General features: G+C 42.1%; 1 protein-coding gene across 5 annotated transcripts in view; it reads right to left on the reverse strand.

Annotated features, from left to right (window-relative positions):
• Positions 1-18,443, reverse strand: part of DPYD (dihydropyrimidine dehydrogenase) — a 504,044-nt gene that overhangs the window by 58,479 nt on the left and 427,122 nt on the right. For all 5 annotated transcript variants that reach the window (XM_035123777.2, XM_035123779.2, XM_035123778.2 and 2 more), the window contains one exon: positions 9,554-9,696. In XM_035123777.2, coding sequence (XP_034979668.2) covers positions 9,554-9,696 — 143 coding nt within the window. The remainder of the gene's footprint in view (positions 1-9,553; positions 9,697-18,443) is intronic.

Here is an 18,443-nt window from a genome sequence, read left to right on the forward strand (position 1 = left end):
GCATGGATCCAGAGTTGTTTACTGCGGCACAACTGAGTGCCTCTCCACTTGAACTTTCTACCTCCACCAACAAGGCATTAAAGAGAGTGGGCAGTATTGGATGGTTGCTGTTTTGATTAGGAGTCCACCCCCACCCACCCCCCAAATCTGTATTGCTACACCCATGATCTTTATCAGAGAGGCAGCTCGTTAGTCAAGGTTGGCCCGAGACATTCTGCTGCCTGAGATGCTACAGAAAATGGCGCCTATCCCATCCCACATCAAGGTGCATAGGACCCAAAGGTGCTCAAGTTATTTCGGCACCCGAGGCAAGAAAACCCACAAGAGCTGCTCCCTGTGAGTAAAAATACATTGGTAATAAATTAATAACTGTCCTTTCGTGACACCCCAAATCAGTCACATCTTTGTCACTCTGCCTAACCATAGGGCTGACCAAGGGAGATAAACCTACCACTTAAACCTGTAGATTGCACCTGTAGATTTAACTGTCATGAAGTGAAAGGAAGAGAAAGAATGAGCTTTTCTGTGCGCCCTTCTCATTCCCTCCATTTTCTGCTGGGCCCTTCATTCAAGGCAATGTCCAAAATCCCTTGTTACTTCTGCACATTCCCCATTTATCAGCCACATCACCTACTGCATGCGAAAGAGCATGTTTCCCTGTGCTAATGTACATCAATCAGCTAACATTATAAATATTTGTTCCCACTTTTTGTATCTGTACAACACCAAAAACAGTGATATCGCTGTGTACTGCATTTAGCAAGAAAAAAAACATTAACAGACAATCAGTGGAGATCAAAGTGAGTTTCCAAGTAGTTTCCTGGCAATTGAGACAGCAGCCTCTTTCATCTGTGCTGTTATGGTGGCAGCATATTCTTTGGAGATCACAAATGTTTCACTCGACTATCATTTCCCCCCCTTTGTCAAAGTGATAAAATTCTACCATTTACCAGAATGCCACCTTGCTTCCCCCAAAAGGTGGAGGCTCGGTTCAGCTTTGCTACTGAACTGCAGAAGATTGCCAAGTAAAAGAGCTTTCCAAATGCCATCCTATTAGGAAGCCAGCCTTTCACCTCAGTGTTTCTAATATTCTCACCATATCAAGGGGGATAAGCAACAAAAACTGTACTCAAGGTATCTTAGAAAGGTCCTGCAGTAGATGGGTTGTTTTGATTATAGGATGTTTAATTTGGCTGACTTTGAAATGTTACTCAGTGGTAATACACAGAAGGCAAGTAAAAAGTTATGCACGCAGTCTATTAAGCACACTTGCCACATTATTTCCTTGCATTTTAAATTGGCAATGAGGGACGCAAAGTAAACCAATCTATGACTTCCGGTCATAGATTAGTCAAAAGTGCCAAGGTAAGCCTTATTCATTTCTTTTTGCAAAGTCTGATCAAGACCATTTCCATTTTTGCTCACTTGGGTAATATTTTTGGAACTATAGAAAATAGCATGAAAGCACATCATGCAAGCATCATCCAAACTTCAGTAGATGCTGATGTGTCTAATACAAATCAACACTTTGGGTGCTGAAAAAGTGCGTATCATGGGTGGGATTTACCTAACACACCTGGTCAGTGGAAGTCTTGAACAAGGACTTAACATTAATAATAGTTTTATTATTTGTACCCCACCCATCTGACTGGGTGGCCCCAGCCACTCTGGGCAGCTTCCAGCATATATAAAAACTTAAAACATTAAACATTAAATCCTTCCCAGTACATGGCTGCCTTCATATATCTTTTAAAGGTTGTGTAGTTCTTTCTCTCCCTGACATCTAATGGGAGAGTGTTCCACAGGGTGACTGCCATTACTGAGAAGACCCTTTGCCTGGTTCCCTGTAACCTCACTTCTTGCAGTGAGGGGACCGCCAGAAGGCCCTCTGAGCTGGATGTTCTGCTTGCACAATGGGGCATTCTCCTCTCTTATCCCCCTGCACCCCCCCCCCAAAAAAATTGACTCTAGGGTAGTAGAGAGAAACCCCAGAACAGTGCAAGGTGAGGAGAGGGGGATTGTTCTATCTGATAATCAGATAGATAATCAGATAGATAATCAAATTGGAGGGATCTGCTGAGTGCAACACTGCATTCTAATCTATGCACAGATGGAATGTTCAGAACAGCACATGTTGAATTCCACCCAAGATTTTATAACATGCTACACATATTATAATGCACTGTCTTGAGACTGTAGTTGCACATTGCTGTGGAGAACAGAATTCCATAGCAGATGGAATCCCGGCTCCCGAAGAACTTGCCAAATAGGTTGAGGTCCATTTGCTGGAATCTACCATACATCTTGCCCATTTATTGATCTCCTCGTGATTAAGCTACAAGCAGCGTTAGGTCTTTGGAGACGCTTCTGGGCACCATCACAGTCAAATGGCATCAAACAGCTTCTCCAAAGGCCTACCAAGAACCCTGCCTTCCAGTGAAGGATCTCAGAACCTGGTGCTTTCTAATAGTAGTAGTAGTAGTAATAATAATAATAATAATAATAATAATAATAATAATAATAATTTTAATACGCTAGGATTGAAGTAAATTTAACATTTTCAGAATTAGAAGCACTTAGTGTTGACCATCTCTATAATCAAATCAGGGCCAAACATGTGTTTCAGGACCCGCTTATTCATCTTTGATTGTATATTCTTAGTGTTAGTGATGCTTTTGTAACCTGCAGCAGATCAGGCTGAGTGATTTGTTAGTGAATCCTGACTGCCAGTTGGAAACGTATGATCTAATAAACACAGGCTATGGGAGTAAGGTTGAAGATACAATGGGCAGGATCTAGAGTTCCTTTGAGTGTATATCTACTCATAGGATGTTCCTGTTGAAGGAAGGGGAGGAGAGTGATTTTTGCCACTTCCTCCTTTCCTCTGGAGCAGGCATCCGCAAACTGCGGCCCTCCAGATGTTTTGGGACTACAACTCCCATGATCCCTAGCTAACAGGACCAGTGGTTAGGGATGATGGGAATTGTAGTCCAAAACATCTGGAGGGCCTAAGTTTGGGGATGCCTGCTCTGGAGTTCCTGTGCTCCCTGAAAGCTGCTCCAGAGGCACAGAAAGTGCCCTGGAAGCTGCAGATAGGAAGAAAAGTGTGAATTGAAATAACTATTTACATTCATATAAATTATATGCAAAATATAGGTTTGCTAAATTCTTCTGGTTGTGAGGGCTGATTCACATACATAGGTTCACTACCAGAAGTCTCCACATTTGCTGGCTTATCACTTGACTCCCAGTGAATTTTGTTGGGGCGGGTGCAGAGTGCCCATTCAACTCCGCAGCGGAGGGTGCCAATGGAACAGAAAAACACCAGACAGCTCTTGGTAGGGTCAGCCCCTTTACTTACAGTAAAATGCAGTCCCACAGCTTAGCAGTTGCATACAGTTGTAGTATACAGTCCTTCCAGCAGCATACAGCCTCCTTGCAGTGTTCCAACACAGACTAGGATCTGATCAAGAAGCCCTGCTTCACACAAGTGCATTTATACTTTAGATTGGGCTGAATCACTCTCACCTGCTTAACTAGCTGCAGGTGCAGGACAAGCACACCCAACATTAACGAGCACACCTAACTTAACCCTTTCTTGTCCTAATATATAACTTTCCTTGTCCTTTTTCTTTGCATGCATAAACCCCTTCTACATCATCAGATTTCCTGAGAGCTAAGCTGATAGGGCAGGGCAAATAAAACAAACAAACAATAAACACCTTTGTCTCCATTCAGAAGTACCGCTGATAGCTTTGGATGAAGGATTTTGAGGGAACTGAGAATACTATGTTATTGTATTCATTTATTCATAAAATTTATATACTGCTTGATTGTTGTTGCTTTTTTCTTAAAAAAATAACCCTCAAAGAGTAATAAAAAGAATCATCCAATGGAATTATCAGTAAAAACAATTCAAAACCTTCAAAAAAAGTTATAGTCAACAATAAGCTAAAAATAAGGTTAAAACACACACCAACGTTTTACTTGTCTGGATATGCTTGCCTAAACAAAAATGTTTTTAGCAGGTGTCAAAGAGACTACAGAGAAGGATACATACCTGACACAGCACATCAGGAATAAGCTCCCCCCCCTAATTTTGCATGCACTTATATAAGAGCAGCATTCAAAATTGTACAGTAGTACCTTGGTTCTCAAACTTCATCTGTTCCAGAAGTCCGTTCCCAAACCAAAGCATTCCAAAACCAAGGTGCGCTTTCCCATAGAAAGTAATGCAAAATGGATTAATCTGTTCCAGACTTTTAAAAACAACCCCTAAAAGAGTAATTTAACATGGATTTTACTATCTAACGAGACCATTGATCCATAAAATGAAAGCAAAACACAATGTGCTGCAGTCACACAATCAATCAATCAATCAATCAATCTGTAGCTGAACTGGGTTCCACACAGTCACAGTCACAGTCATAAAAACAAAACAAAAAAGCCACAAAAACTCAAAATAAATAGCAAAAACAGACAGACCTCAGCGTAACACTCAAAACAAAAGTGTGGCACTCAAATCAGAACCGTAACACTCAAAATGGAGCACGTTCGGCTTCCAGAAAAAGTTTGCAAACCAGAACACTTACTTCCGGGTTTGCAGTGTTTGGGTTCCAAGTTGTTTGAGTGCCAAGGCGATTCAGAATCAAAGTACCACTGTAACCTGCCAGTTATAATGGTTCTGTCCATATGAAGCTCTGCCGCTCGGGTTTGCCAAATGCACAAGGTGGCCCAGAGCCTAAGATTGCTGTCAAAAATCCAAGATCACTTGAACATCAACAGACCCATGTATCTGCAAATGGTCTTAAAACATTTAGACCAAAAAACCTGAGGCAGAGAAATGGAAAACAAGGGTGGGATGAGCTAGAATGCAAAGAATTTCAGTATTTTTGGCTGAATTCAGGATGGACCGTCCTTGGTCCACAGAGACGGCATTGTGGGCAGACAGAAATCTGTAATGAACAATATCATTACAGCAGGAGTCTGTTGTTCCCTTGAGCCACATTCCCAAGGGGCCATATTTTTGTAAACTGCAAGTCTATCAAAACCAGCCAGCAAAACAATTTTTCTGTCTTGGGACCTCAATTTAGTCCTGGAGTGATTAACCTCTCATCCTTTTGAGCTTCTTCCTTCAATACTGCTATATTTTCTTTCCGTTAAAATTGCTTTCGGGCTCCATCAGCTTGGCTATAAGAATTTGTGAACTCAATTTGGTGTCCACGAAAGAAACTTATTTGTGATCTATGAAAGGAGAAAAGTTCTCTGACCCCTAGAGTCCTACAGGAATAAAGTAGAAAACCCACTTTCACACCACCCAAGAGACTGTTTTCTACTCCTTGTCTTTCTACCCAGATAATAACTTTCAAGAAGGAGGAGTAAAATGGAGGCTCTTGGAACTTTTTTTAAAACAAAAATCTCAGTTTCTACAATATTTCTCTTTCTTCTTTTCATACTTTCTGCTTCTGAGAAATCACTGCTGGGCAAGGTAGACCATATGCTATTTCACAGAAGGTCAATTTTGGAAAAGATGTTCATGGGCCATTCTATAAGATGGTGCATTAGTTCCTCCTTGGAAGAGAAGACCTCAAACGTAATTGAAAATTGGGCACAGTCAACCTTTAGTGATATAGCCTAACCGTGGTTACACCCACACAAATAAGGGCTGTGCTGTGAAGTTTGTAAACTATTGCACTCTCACCAATAGATTTTTTTCCTCCAATACAGAAGAGAAATAATTGTTATTCTCCTTTTACTCTTGTGGAAGCAGCGTTGAAGAACAAGCATTCTTTCACATGGTATTTTGCAAGGGAACTAGAGGATGCTAAGACATCAAAATAAGCAACACTTTCAAATATTATTTATTTGTTATTATTTTTAGGGACTTAAGCCTGCTGAAAAGCAGCAGCAGCATTCATGACATGTTTCTGAAGCCACTTTTTCATTCAGTGGACATCAGAGGTCACCCATGGAAAAGAAAGAAAGGCACATTGCTAGGAATATGCATTATATCACATGTCTGATATCCTGTCCGAAAGGACAAATGCATGTGTTTGTTAGCTGAGCAGCTAAACATTCAAAGATTTCTAAAGCAAAAACAGGCCAGGCTTCATATTCTAGAGCTGCTGCTATATAAAATGCCCACATGGTTGAAATAAACCCCTTCATTCTATTCCCTTTCCGGTTACAGCTGCTAGAAATAATGACTGCAGAATCCTTTTCAACAAAAGGTCATTTATGTCAATGGACAGCACATAGAGGATCAGATCACCTGCGGTAATTGCAAATTAATGCTCTACTGCTAATGCATTAACTACACACTATTGATCTACAATTGAATCATACGGGGCTGCTGTGAAGTGATTTTTTACTTTAATAATTTTTTTTGTGCTTTTATGGAGTTTTCCATAATGCATTTTCTCTTTCAACTTGAGTTTTCTATAATTGTCTCCATTTTTAATTTCCTACAGTGAGATGACTTCTAAAAATGCACGTCTCTGCCTCAAAAGCTTTCTTTAATATATATATATATATATATATATATATATATATATATATATATATATATATATTCTTTAAAAATCTACCAAACGGAAAGATGTGACTCAGTAGAACACATACGCGAGAGAAAAGAGATATGCAAAAAGGGATGAAAGTATTATTTGTCAAATCAAAGATTTAGGGGGAAGAACTCACTTTTAAAAAAGCAAAACATATGTTGAACTGGAATGCTACACTTTGTTAAAAATAACTAAATCTAAGGATTAATTTGCCTCTCATCAAAGAAATATCAAGCATCTGGAGTGATGTATATACCAGGAACTGACTTTTTCTTAACACTATTACCTTTGGGCTTTTTTTTCATATGTACGCAGCAAAGGAAATGATGGCTTTAATATGTTTAAGCAATAACTACTCCATATCCCACTAATTAGAAAAAATACCTAAGAATTTATAATGCTCAGAAAGAGTCAGGGGTTGGGTTTTGTCTCACACTCCACCTACATCACCAAAGCAAATTCTTTCCTTAATTAAAAATGTTCAATTCAGCTGTTGAATGTGCTTAAATTAACTGTACTGGCATTTGTTCAGATGCTGATCTCCTGGTTATGTAGGAAAAAAGGGGGGAGAGAACCCTAAAAGAAAGCCTTGGTTACATTACGGAGGGTGAAATAAGTCCCAAAAAAATCCAAGCCAGGTGTCTCTGTTTACTACAAGACACACCATAATGAATCATGCTGTTCTGTATTCTCTTAGGTTTTTACTCACTTTGAACTTTAAATTTTCACTCAATAACTTCTTATTTAAGGCCACAATCAGAACCAAAGCTGACCTGCTGCCAACCTGACCTGATGCAAATCTGGGTCCCAAATCAACTCAGGGCCCATATCTGATGTTTAATTAGGAATTTAAACCCTAAGTAAACATGCAGCCAGGGACAGAAGAGCAGGAGAAGGAGGAGACATTGTGCTTCCCTCCTCCCTTCCCAACTGTGTGTTTAACTGTGGTTTAAAACCCCTAATTAAACATATGGTCAGGAAGGAGAAGCAATAGAGTGGCTGGAGGCAGACAGGGAGGATAAGGCAGCAGGGATTTCTGGGTGGGATGGAAGCTGCAGTGGAGCCAATCCAACACTCTGGCCACAACACCCACACACCACACAGAGCTTCCTCCTGCCTCCCCCTTTCAATCAGTGTGTGGCATTGGAAAGCCAGGTACGCAATGCTTCTCGTCCCACGCTGCGCCCTCAGTCACTGCAAGGCAATCTTGCCCTGCCAAACACTACTGCATATGTTTACTTGAAAGCAAGTCCCAGAGAATAAAGAGGGTTTAATTTCTAGTAAGAATGCATGTCTGTGTCCACCCCTCACCCCAGAGCTACTACCCTACTTTTTCATAGTCCCAGGTTGATCTGGGGTCATCTCAATCTGATTCGCCCAAAGACTGGAACCAGAATTCAGACCTCAGCTGAATCTGGTGCTTTTTTCTTTTAAAAGGAGAAAACTGGCTTTTAGTAGGTGAAACAAGCAGGTGAAACAAGATCAATGGATGGGTAAAACAGGAACGTATTTGGAAACATCTTGCATGCACAAGATGAAATTTATTTGTAGAGAAGAAAGCATGGGGCTCTGTGTTGAGGGGGGGCATTGGAAGGATCTGTGCTCTTCAAAAGGTTTTGATAGGGGAAATTATTTGATAAAGATCGATAAAGCTGAAGTCCAGCTAAACTTGTACTTTTAATTGTTACAACCCACCTGGGATGTTATGGTGAAGGGTGAGTAAGAAATCAAATAAATACATAATATATATATAAGCACTTGCTTTAACCTACTGGCACATGGGAGAACTAAGCACCAGTTTAACTCTCTGCCCTTGAAAACAATTTGGCATGAAAACGCTTAACATGTGCAGGACTAACACATGCTTGCATCCACATCTTGTCACTCTCCTGTGGGAATTTCACTGCAGCAAACTGAAACAGTAGAAGAGAACCCGTGGTTCATTTCAGTGGAGCAAGCATGAAGACATTTCCTATGTACAGATAGCAACCCTCCAGAACAACATTCCATGGGTCACAGGCAGCTATAGTGAGAAGGAAGTATTGGTGACAATAATTTCCTCTATCCACTCATGGTTATTCTGGATCCAACCCATCACATGCACTTCTTTGTGTCTCCATTGTTAATATTTTAAAATGTATCATTAGAGACAAGGTTGGATTTTGTTTTTTGTTTTTTAAAAAAGAGTAAAATTGAACCTATTCACTTTTGCCTACCTAACTATACATTAGTAAACTAATCAAGTCATCAATTTTTTTAATGTCAAATCAAAGTCCTTAAGCAAGTTGAGTACAAATGGAAGGAGCATTGCAATATATTTCAGCTAATATAACACTTTAATGGAAATCTTCAGAGGCTTGGTGACAAATTGTAGGAAGTTATATACTCCTTTGGTTGAGGTTCAGTTCTAATTAGCAGTCATAAATGAAATCAATGGAATATTCCCCTGCTGATCATACTTTTCTGCAGACATAAATGGTGCTTTAGATTCAGGAAGGCAAAACAAGAAAAAGAAAGGCTCAGAACTGAAGTCTCAGAAATTGGCTATTTTTATTTAGACAGTCCTGTAGCGTGTAACTATTATATTATTTTCAACGCCCAACCCTCAGGTGCTCATTCATTGCACAGACACACACCCTTGCCATTCCTGGCATGAGTAACATCCTAAAGTAACAAGTTGATCAAACGGTGTTGCCATGGGAGCTGCATGGAAATCCTATTAGAGAAGAGGTGGTTATTGTGGCCCCTGCAGATCTTGCTGGACTATAACTCCCAAGATTCCATTAGCTCTGCTGGCATTCACACATTAATTTTCATAACAATTCCCAGAAAAAGGAGATGGGGTAAAAAGATATATTTGGACTTACCATGGGCATGTCCCTCCTCCCACTTTAAGGCCAAATCTCAGTGGGTTTTTTATTGTAAAACATACTATGGTTGTTTTTTTAATATATATATATATATATATATATATATATAAGCTATCAGAATACCTGCAAAACAGAAGCACCACTCTGAAGAAATTGCAAGCCACTCTCAGCTGAGTCAATGCCTCCTGTTGCCAGGATAGGAAACCCTGGAAGAGCACGGGCTATTGCAGAAACAGCTCGAAGGGCAATGGGTCTTATGGCATTTCCTGTACAGAGAAAGAGTGAGTGTGCATTAGTGAGGCAGCAGGCAAGGAGGGTCACGGACTCTCATCTCCTCTCTTTCCTCTTCTCTCCATCCAGTCGCAGGCTTCGTTTCCTATCCTGTCGTTTTTCTATGCTTGGGACCACCTCTTCATTTTTATTTGTCCAGCCACCCCTATCAACCAACTCTACGCCTCAGCATAGTTTCCCCTGGACTCACAAAGAGTTGCCGTGCAGACCCAGAAAACCTGCTCTGTTGACAGGGTGGTGGTTGTTTTCTTTCTGGAAAATTCCAGAAATTTGGATGAGTTGCTAGAGAAAGTTCGGTGTGTGTCTGAGGATCTACAGCCCTGTTGTGGTGTTGATAAGACTGTGGAGGGCACAGTGGACACACAATCTTGGTATGGGAAGGTTGATGTTAGAGTGGCCAGGAGTGACACATGAAGCCCTACGAAAGTCTGTCTTCATCTCTATATTTATTATTATTAACCATAATCCTTATTTTAATTAGAAGCATTTATGGATCACTTAATCATAAACACTCTAAGCAGTGCATATATTAAATTTATCTATTTATTTAGAAAGATGTCTAGGTCACTGAACCAGAAACCTCTCTAAGTTTATAGTATATCACTTACATGTATAAACACATGTGTATAATAATGCATATACTATGAAAGAATTGTTCATTTTTTAAGTGGAACCAGTAAAAAAAAACAAAAAACCAACATGTTCTTTTCAATCTGAAGGAGTGAGATAAGGCTTAGCAAAGAACCATGAAGGTAAACTTGCTTTTGAGTTTTTCAGAAACTTGTTTGAACTAACTATACTTTATTTGGGGGTCTGGAGCTCAGACATAATGAGGAATTTTGGTCAATTTAAAAACAGAAGGAAAAGCTTCTGATCTCTTGGGTGGAGGAACCCAAAGGGTGGATTCATGCTCACCATAATTTAGAGCTATGTATGAAAAGGCCAAGCAACATGGAGAAAGTCACCCAGTAAGGTTGAATGGGGATTTGCACCTGGATCTCCCAATCCTAGCCTGAAGCTGTAGCTCAAGCATCCCCAAACTTCGGCCCTCCAGATGTTTTGGACTACAATTCCCATCATCCCTGACCACTGGTCCTGTTAGCTAGGGATCATGGGAGTTGTAGGCAAAAACATCTGGAGGCCACAGTTTGGGGATGCCTGCTGTAGCTACTGCAGCACAATGGGCATCACCTTTCTTGACCTTGTCCTATGTCTGGCTCTGCATAAGCACTGCACACAAGACAGCAAGAGTAGTTTACATTTTAAGGGACCTAGTATAATAAAGCAAATGCTTTATGGGGCACACTTGTTGCACCAAGCTCGCCGTGAATTGGAAAATGGGGTGAGACAAGTGCGATCCATGGTCATCAGATAGGATATATCCTGCAGTTGCTTCCACACTCTGATTCCTTTTGTGAATCGCCAACGTTCAGTCACAGTAGATCCATATACAGTACAGTAGAATACACATTGGCCACTTGGCAGAGTTTGTGGGCTGCCAGCTCCCCCGTGCATAGTGAGTAAGCAACACCCCACCGAGGTGTCTGAAGTATTTAGGGAATATTGCACTACCATTTTTCTTTCTTTCTTTCTTTTTTAAAGCAGGGAATCTGTTTGCTGATATGGGTTTTCAATGGAACACAGAAAAATCTGTTGTGTTGTCAATTTCCGAAAGGTGTTTCTTCTGTGCTTATTGCCTCCAGCGAAATGTCACCTCCCTCTATCATCCCACCATTTTCACAGTCAACATTGTGGTCTTTACAAACAGGATGTCTGACAAGCCTCTCCCATCAATGCTAGTTGCTACTGAATCAGCATCCAAATACTCAGACAAGCTGTCTGTATTGACATCTGCTCCTGATTCAGCATACGAATTATCCTCTAGGGTTGTGCCACCTTCAGCTGCTTCAGCACAGATTCCTCTTCATTATTCACCTACGCTGGCATTTCCTCCATTCTCAATGATGAACCTGCAGCCCCCATCAACAACCGCTCCAGAACCAATATTCAAGCTAGCCCCGCAGGAACCCCATTAACAACACATGTCTTCAATGGATAGAGAACCATCGGCGACAAAGAATGCTGATTCTCCCCCCCCCCCCACTTTGCATAGGTATGAGGGTGCAGCGAAATTATCCTTCAGACAAGCAGAATAGTGATTGAAGGCAACGAGGGGGGGAAATATGAAGTTTAATTAGGCCCCTGACTCCAAACTCCAAAGGTGGTGAAGGGTGTGCAAATGTGTATGTTTGAGCAGAGGTGGGGATTTCTGTAAGAAGACCTAAAAGAGCGTAAGTAAAGATCATAGCAAAACAGAAGATCACAGAGGGGAAAGTGAGAGGGCAAAGAACTCCCACTGGTCATTAATGGATGGCTTGATATTTGCAGTTAGCTTAGTAAAACCAATCTTAAAGGGACTGGGAGGAACACAAAAAGTCTTCCTAAAGTCATACCGGTGGCATGTGCTCTTCACACTGCAAAACCTAGTCTTTCGTGTACTGACTATGAACGCCACGTTATGTGTTATTGGGGAGGTTGCTGCTGCTTAATGATTTGTGTTTTAAAATTGGTTCACAGTTGTTGTTTTTCATATTTGCTTTTATATGGTGCTTTTGGCATATGCTTAAAAATCAAGCACTCCTGGGCCATTAATAGTGAATATTGGACCAGCACAGATCACCATCTACAGTGGATATGAGCGTATACTTACTGAAATCCATCAGGCTTAAGTGACCAATGACTCACTCGTCCCCTAGATTTCTTTGGATCAACTCTAAGTGTAACTAAGGCTAACCCTCACCCCATGCCACAGGGCTTGGCAAGGACGACACTGAACCCAGAGTGGAAGGGCGGCGTAATTTGGCCTGATCCCTGTGCCAGGGAGCGGACCCATATCAGGCCTGATGTTGTCTCCTAACAGCAGTGATATCCCAGGCCAGCTGCCCTCAGAACACACATTTTGGGGGGTTTTCTGCTGGAGGGGGTGTCATCAGCAGGCCTCCCACCCACCCACCCAGTGGCTGGTGGCTGGTGGCTTGCCTCTGCTCAACCCAACCCTCCCAAAATTCGGTGCAAGGATGTGGCTTGAAGTGCTCTGTCTGCCTGGATCCAATTCACTGTTTGTTGTGGGATGCCTTTCACTAGTAGAATGATAATTACCGTGACAAAGAACTCTTTTACACACACACACACACACACACACACACACACACACACACACACATTGTCTTTTTCCTTCATCGTTAGTTCAAAAGCCCGCCTGGATCTTTTGCCCTATCAACAGAAACAAAAGATACGCCACAGGGTTGGGGGCAGACCCATCCTGCAATATCTATTGTACCGTGTTCCTGGCATAAAAATGAAATTGGATCATAATTCTCAGTAGCGCACTGCATACAGCAAAGCAAAATTTAGCTTTAATTTATTTATGTTACAGTAATTACAGCATGGATCTTCCTTGCAAAATTAAATTTCAGATTCACTCAACACTGTATTAAACATGAACTAAGAATAAACTAAGAAGCTAACATAATATTAAACATACAATTTATTTTTAGCGAACTGAGGGTAATTTTGGATACTGTGCTGTTATTAAAGGAGGAAAAAAACAAGTGACATATATTAGTACATGTTGTGTTTTACATGCAGGGCTTTTTTTCAGCCGGAACTTGCTGGAACTCGGTTCCGGCATCTCTCAGGTGGGCACCATTGCCATTCCAAGAGAATGAGGGAGGTGTTAATGGTGAGGACCAGCACCTCTTTTTCTAGAAAAATAGCACTGCATGTATAGCTGGTGTGTGTGCATAGGGGAAACTGCCTTATGCTGAGCCAGACTGCGATTTTAGCTCAGTATTGGGCTAATCCCTTGCCCTGTTGCTTTTCCCTGGGAAAACTCAATCTTTACTGATTTGCTGAATCAGAGCAAATATCAATTGCATATTTCCAGATTGATGTTTGCTCTGATTTATCGCTAAACAGTGGGTTTTCCAGGGGACTGTGGTGGGACAAGGGCAAAACTGCTTGAACCCATGCTTTCTAGGCTCTCCAGGCATGAGACAAGCAGAAATGTGGGTGATCCCATTGTCTACCATGACTAGCAGAGGCTCGCCAAGATCTGACAGAGGGGTTTGCCTCGTTCTCCCTGAAGATTGAACATGGGGCTTCTGTATGCAAAGCTGATGTTCTATCACTGAGAGCCAGTGTGGTGTAGTGGTTAAGAGCAGTAGACTCATAATCTGGTGAACTGGGTTCACGTCTCCACTCCTCCACATGCAGCTGCTGGGTGACCTTGGGCTAGTCACACTTCTCTGAAGTCTCTCAGCCCCACTTACCTCACAGAGTGTTTGTTGTGGGGGAGGAAGGGAAAGGAGATTGTTAGCCGCTTTGAGACTCCTTAGGGTAGTGATAAAGCGGGATATCAAATCCAAACTCTTCTTCTTCTTCTTCTTCTTCTTCTTCTTCTTCTTCTTCTTCTTCTTCTTCTTCTTCTTCTTCTTCTTCTTCTTCTTCTTCTTCTTCTTCTCTCAAATACTGGTACATTATAGCAGTATTTCCACATCTGCATTAGCTCCCAATTGCCTTCTAGGCACAATTCAATGTGTTTATTAGGACCGGGCAATATATCAATATATCGCCCCAAACTGGTTTGAAGTCCATATCATGACATCAGTTTCATAGTTTTTGGCTTGGCAGTATATTGCAAATCATAATTGTATGCTTGTGTGCAATGCAAAAATCACAGTGTGGGAACACCGCGAAGCCAGCCAATACCCCTACATAGCTCCATCATTCTTTCAGACATTGTAATATATTGATATATCGTGATGTTTAGCTGGTGATATATCACAATGCTGAAAAGCGGATATCGCCCAGCCCTAGTGCTGATTACATTTAAATCTAGGTCTAAACTGCTTAGTCCCTATATACATTAGAAGGATCCGCTGCTAGTTTAGCTGAGTTCTACACCGATATGGGGGTAGAGCAGTGATGAGCAAAAGCCCCAGGCCCCCCCCCCAGCAAAATTAACCCCCTGATAAGTCACATTGCCGCAGATGTTGCCCATTAACATGGCCCCCAGAAGTAGCATTGAGGAAGGGCTCAGCCACACTTCTGTTTTCCCTACCATGTTCCCCCTGGAAAACCCGTGGTTTAGTGCTGAATCGGAACAAACAACAATGAGGTTTTCTACAGATTGCCATTTGTTCCAGTTTAGTGCTGAAGAGCAGGTTTTCTGGGGCAAGTTGCAGGCAAAGGCAAAAACCACTCAGCTTGTGACAAGTTGATGTGTAAAAGGTAAAGGTAAAGGGGACCCCTGACCATTAGGTCTAGTCGTGACCGACTCTGGGGTTCTGGGCTCTGGGCTCATATCACTTTATTGGCCGAGGGAGCCGGCATACAGCTTCCAGGTCATGTGACCAGGATGACGAAGCCAGTTCTGGTGAACCAGAGCAGCACACGGAAATGCCGTTTACCTTCCCGCTGTAGTGGTACCTATTTGTCTACTTGCACTTTGACGTGCTTTCGAACTGCTAGGTTGGCAGGAGCTGGGACAGAGCAACGGGAGCTCACCCCGTCACAGGAATTGGAACCGCCAACCTTCTGATCAGCAAGCTCTAGGCTCTGTGGTTTAACCCACAGCGCCACCTGCGTCCCAGTTGTCTTCTAGTAGAAATGTAGATAAGCCAAAACTCTTGCCTTACAACAACCTCTTTAGACAGTTTCAGCTGCAATGTGCTTTAATTCAAAGGTGCCAGCTTTATGACACCACCTGTGTGCCAGGTTCCAACAGAGATGTAGGGCTGCCAAAACACACACACACACACACACACACACACACACACACACACACACACACACCAGATCTTCACAGTTATAATGCCCTCCTCATATTTTCCCAAGAGTCTAATCCAACCTAATTTACTCTGCTTTCAGAAGTTAATATTTTGGAGGCAAGAGTGTGAGCGGCATTTTAATAGTACTATAATCTAATTATTTTACTTTAATGTGTGGGTTAAGTCAGTAGCTAGATGGGACGTGTTCCATAGGAGCCAACTCCTAAGGGATGAGGTCCCTTCGGCTCCTGCAATAAAATATTTGAGGAGGCGGCACGCCCCAAGTTGATGGGCACAGTCATTCAGATGGTGTGTGTGCATCTTGTGATGGATTATGCAGGGCGGGACTGACCTGCCCCATCCCCAATATTTTATTCAAGTAGGCACCCCTGATGTGTTCTAACTCAAAATAAACAAGCTCCTACCTAGAGAGATGTGATTTTGGTGGAAACACCTTCAAACAAAGCTTGCTTAGGATTGCATCTAACTAGCGATGCTGTTGGGCATGTAGCACACTGTTGGTTTCCTACTATTACAGTTAATAAAATCGCTGAATATGACAACAAGTGGTTTTTGTTAAGCAAACAACCACCTAAGAGCAAATATCAGCACTCAAAATGGCAGAACGGGAATTAATCTGGAAACATTTGCGATTCACTTATTGTAAACATGTTAGCGTAAATACTAATTAAACTAGACATTTCAAGGATTAGGGCAAACAAGCAAATAAAGCAAATGGAGAAGTCTAACCTTCCCTGGCAGAGAAACTCCATAAACTTGCCGTTTGCAACGTGACATTTGGGGAGTACTTGATGCAGACCGATGCAAATGTAATAAGCAAGACATCTGCATCCACCTCCTTATTTGGGATAACAAATTCAATGTTGTTTTTGCTCCCTTCCACCTGTAGGTGGCCTTCAAAAGCTGCACTTATCACATAACTCATTAGCAGGGTTTTCAATACTGTCATATCCAGATAATTAGCAATTTATTTAAATAACCAATTTCTGTGGAAATAATTGCCATGGAATGCCCTGAACCTTCTTTTTATAAACTATAATAAAAGTGTTAAGATAATCCCTGACATTTGCAAATGCCATTAGTTCACCTTTCCTTTTGATAGTGCTATGGCTTTATGTTTAAACAATTACCCGATAACGCAGCTGCTTAATGAAACAGCGCAGCAAGCACATCTTTCAAAATGGCCAATGAATGCATTTAAATGTAGAAGAAACCCAGTATACATACAAGTGTGTGTGTGTGTGTGTGTGTGTGTGTGTGTGTGTGTGTATGAAGAAAAAGAAGAAGAAGAGTTTGGATTTGATATCCCGCTTTATCACAACCCGAAGGAGTCTCAAAGCGGCTAACATTCTCCTTTCCCTTCCTCCCCCACAACAAAGCGCTTTATATCATATAATATAAAGCGGATTGTGGTAGGGCTGTTAAGAAATTTAGCTTAGGGTTTGGTTTGTGTAAGGCCACAGCTCATGCTGAGTAATGGGGGGCGTGCGTATGCAAATTCCTTGGATCTGATTGGTTGTTGGGGCCCCTCTTAAAGCTGCGTCCACCATTTTCTGGTCACATTTTTGCCTGGCGTTTGAACCCCTCCCACCCGCCCTTTCTTTCTTGCAGGTTAGCACGACATTGCTATTGCCTTCGGGGCCGCCTGTATTCAGGGGTCAGTAGGAATTTTTCCAATTGGCTGATTGGCTTTGCCTCTTGGTTTTCGCCTACTGCGCTAGCAAATTGTCACAACTTGTTAGGTTGGCGGTTAGGCTTTTGGTTGGTTAATCGGTTGGTAGAGGTGGTGGCACACGGATGCCTACCCTCACCTCCGTTTGCTCCATATAGAAGTATTCCGTTAAAGGAATCTCGGGGCTTACACTCTTGTCCTTACCATCCCGCCATTGGCGGGAATGGTGGGCCCAATTTTAAGAGCAAGAGCCGTGAGGAACATTCTTGGTGAAGGTGAGGAGGGAATGACTGGGCGCAGCCACCTCCTCACTCCCAGGTATGTTTACTTGACTTCCATGCGGAAGTCGGAGCAGGAACTGTCCCAGCGGACAGTGGTGAGTCCTGTCCTATGGTGACAGCTGATGTGAGTCCTGCCACGTGGGGCAGATGAGGTGAGTCCTGTCCTATGGCGACAGCTGATGTGAGTCCTGCCACGTGGGGCAGATGAGGTGAGTCCTGTCCTAAGGGGACAGCTGATTGAGTCCTGTCCTAGATGGACAGATGGGGATAGTCCTTCTTTAGGAAGGACGAGTGAATAACCAAAAGCCTAAGCCAACACTCGGATTAAAAATTGTGTATTTAATAAAGTTGTGGCCCTAAATTATTTGCCAAAAACCAAACCATAATTCTGTTGTCAGTTGTGAGTTATTTAAGGTAATTTTCTGGGAAGCCTCGACACACAAACACTCTGTGAGGTGAGTGAGGCTGAGAGACTTCAGAGAAGTGTGACTAGCCCAAGGTCACCCAGCAGCTCCATGTGGAAGAGCGGGGACGCAAACCCAGTTCACCAGATTACGAGTCTACCGCTCTTAACCACTACACCACACTGGCTGTTACATTGTAGAATGAAATTCAGTGTTGTAGCATCACACTTAATCTCTTATTTAAGAAAAAAAATCAGAATACTGCATTAACTATAAAAATATGAAAATCTCTAATGTCTTTGGAATCTTCATGGGAATTACTTAAGCTACCTCACAGTCCTGATCTACACTACAACCTCATATTGGTTTTATATCAATTTAGCTGCCATGGCTATTCCTCCACTTGCCCTGAAAATTGTAACCTGATAGGATGTGGAGATAAGTTTGTCCCCTCAAAGAACTAAACTTCTCAGTCCCCTGGGAAATCACTATTAAACCACTATAAGTGGCACC

This window comes from Zootoca vivipara, chromosome 7 (assembly GCF_963506605.1).
Source record: "Zootoca vivipara chromosome 7, rZooViv1.1, whole genome shotgun sequence".
NCBI lineage: Eukaryota > Metazoa > Chordata > Lepidosauria > Squamata > Lacertidae > Zootoca > Zootoca vivipara.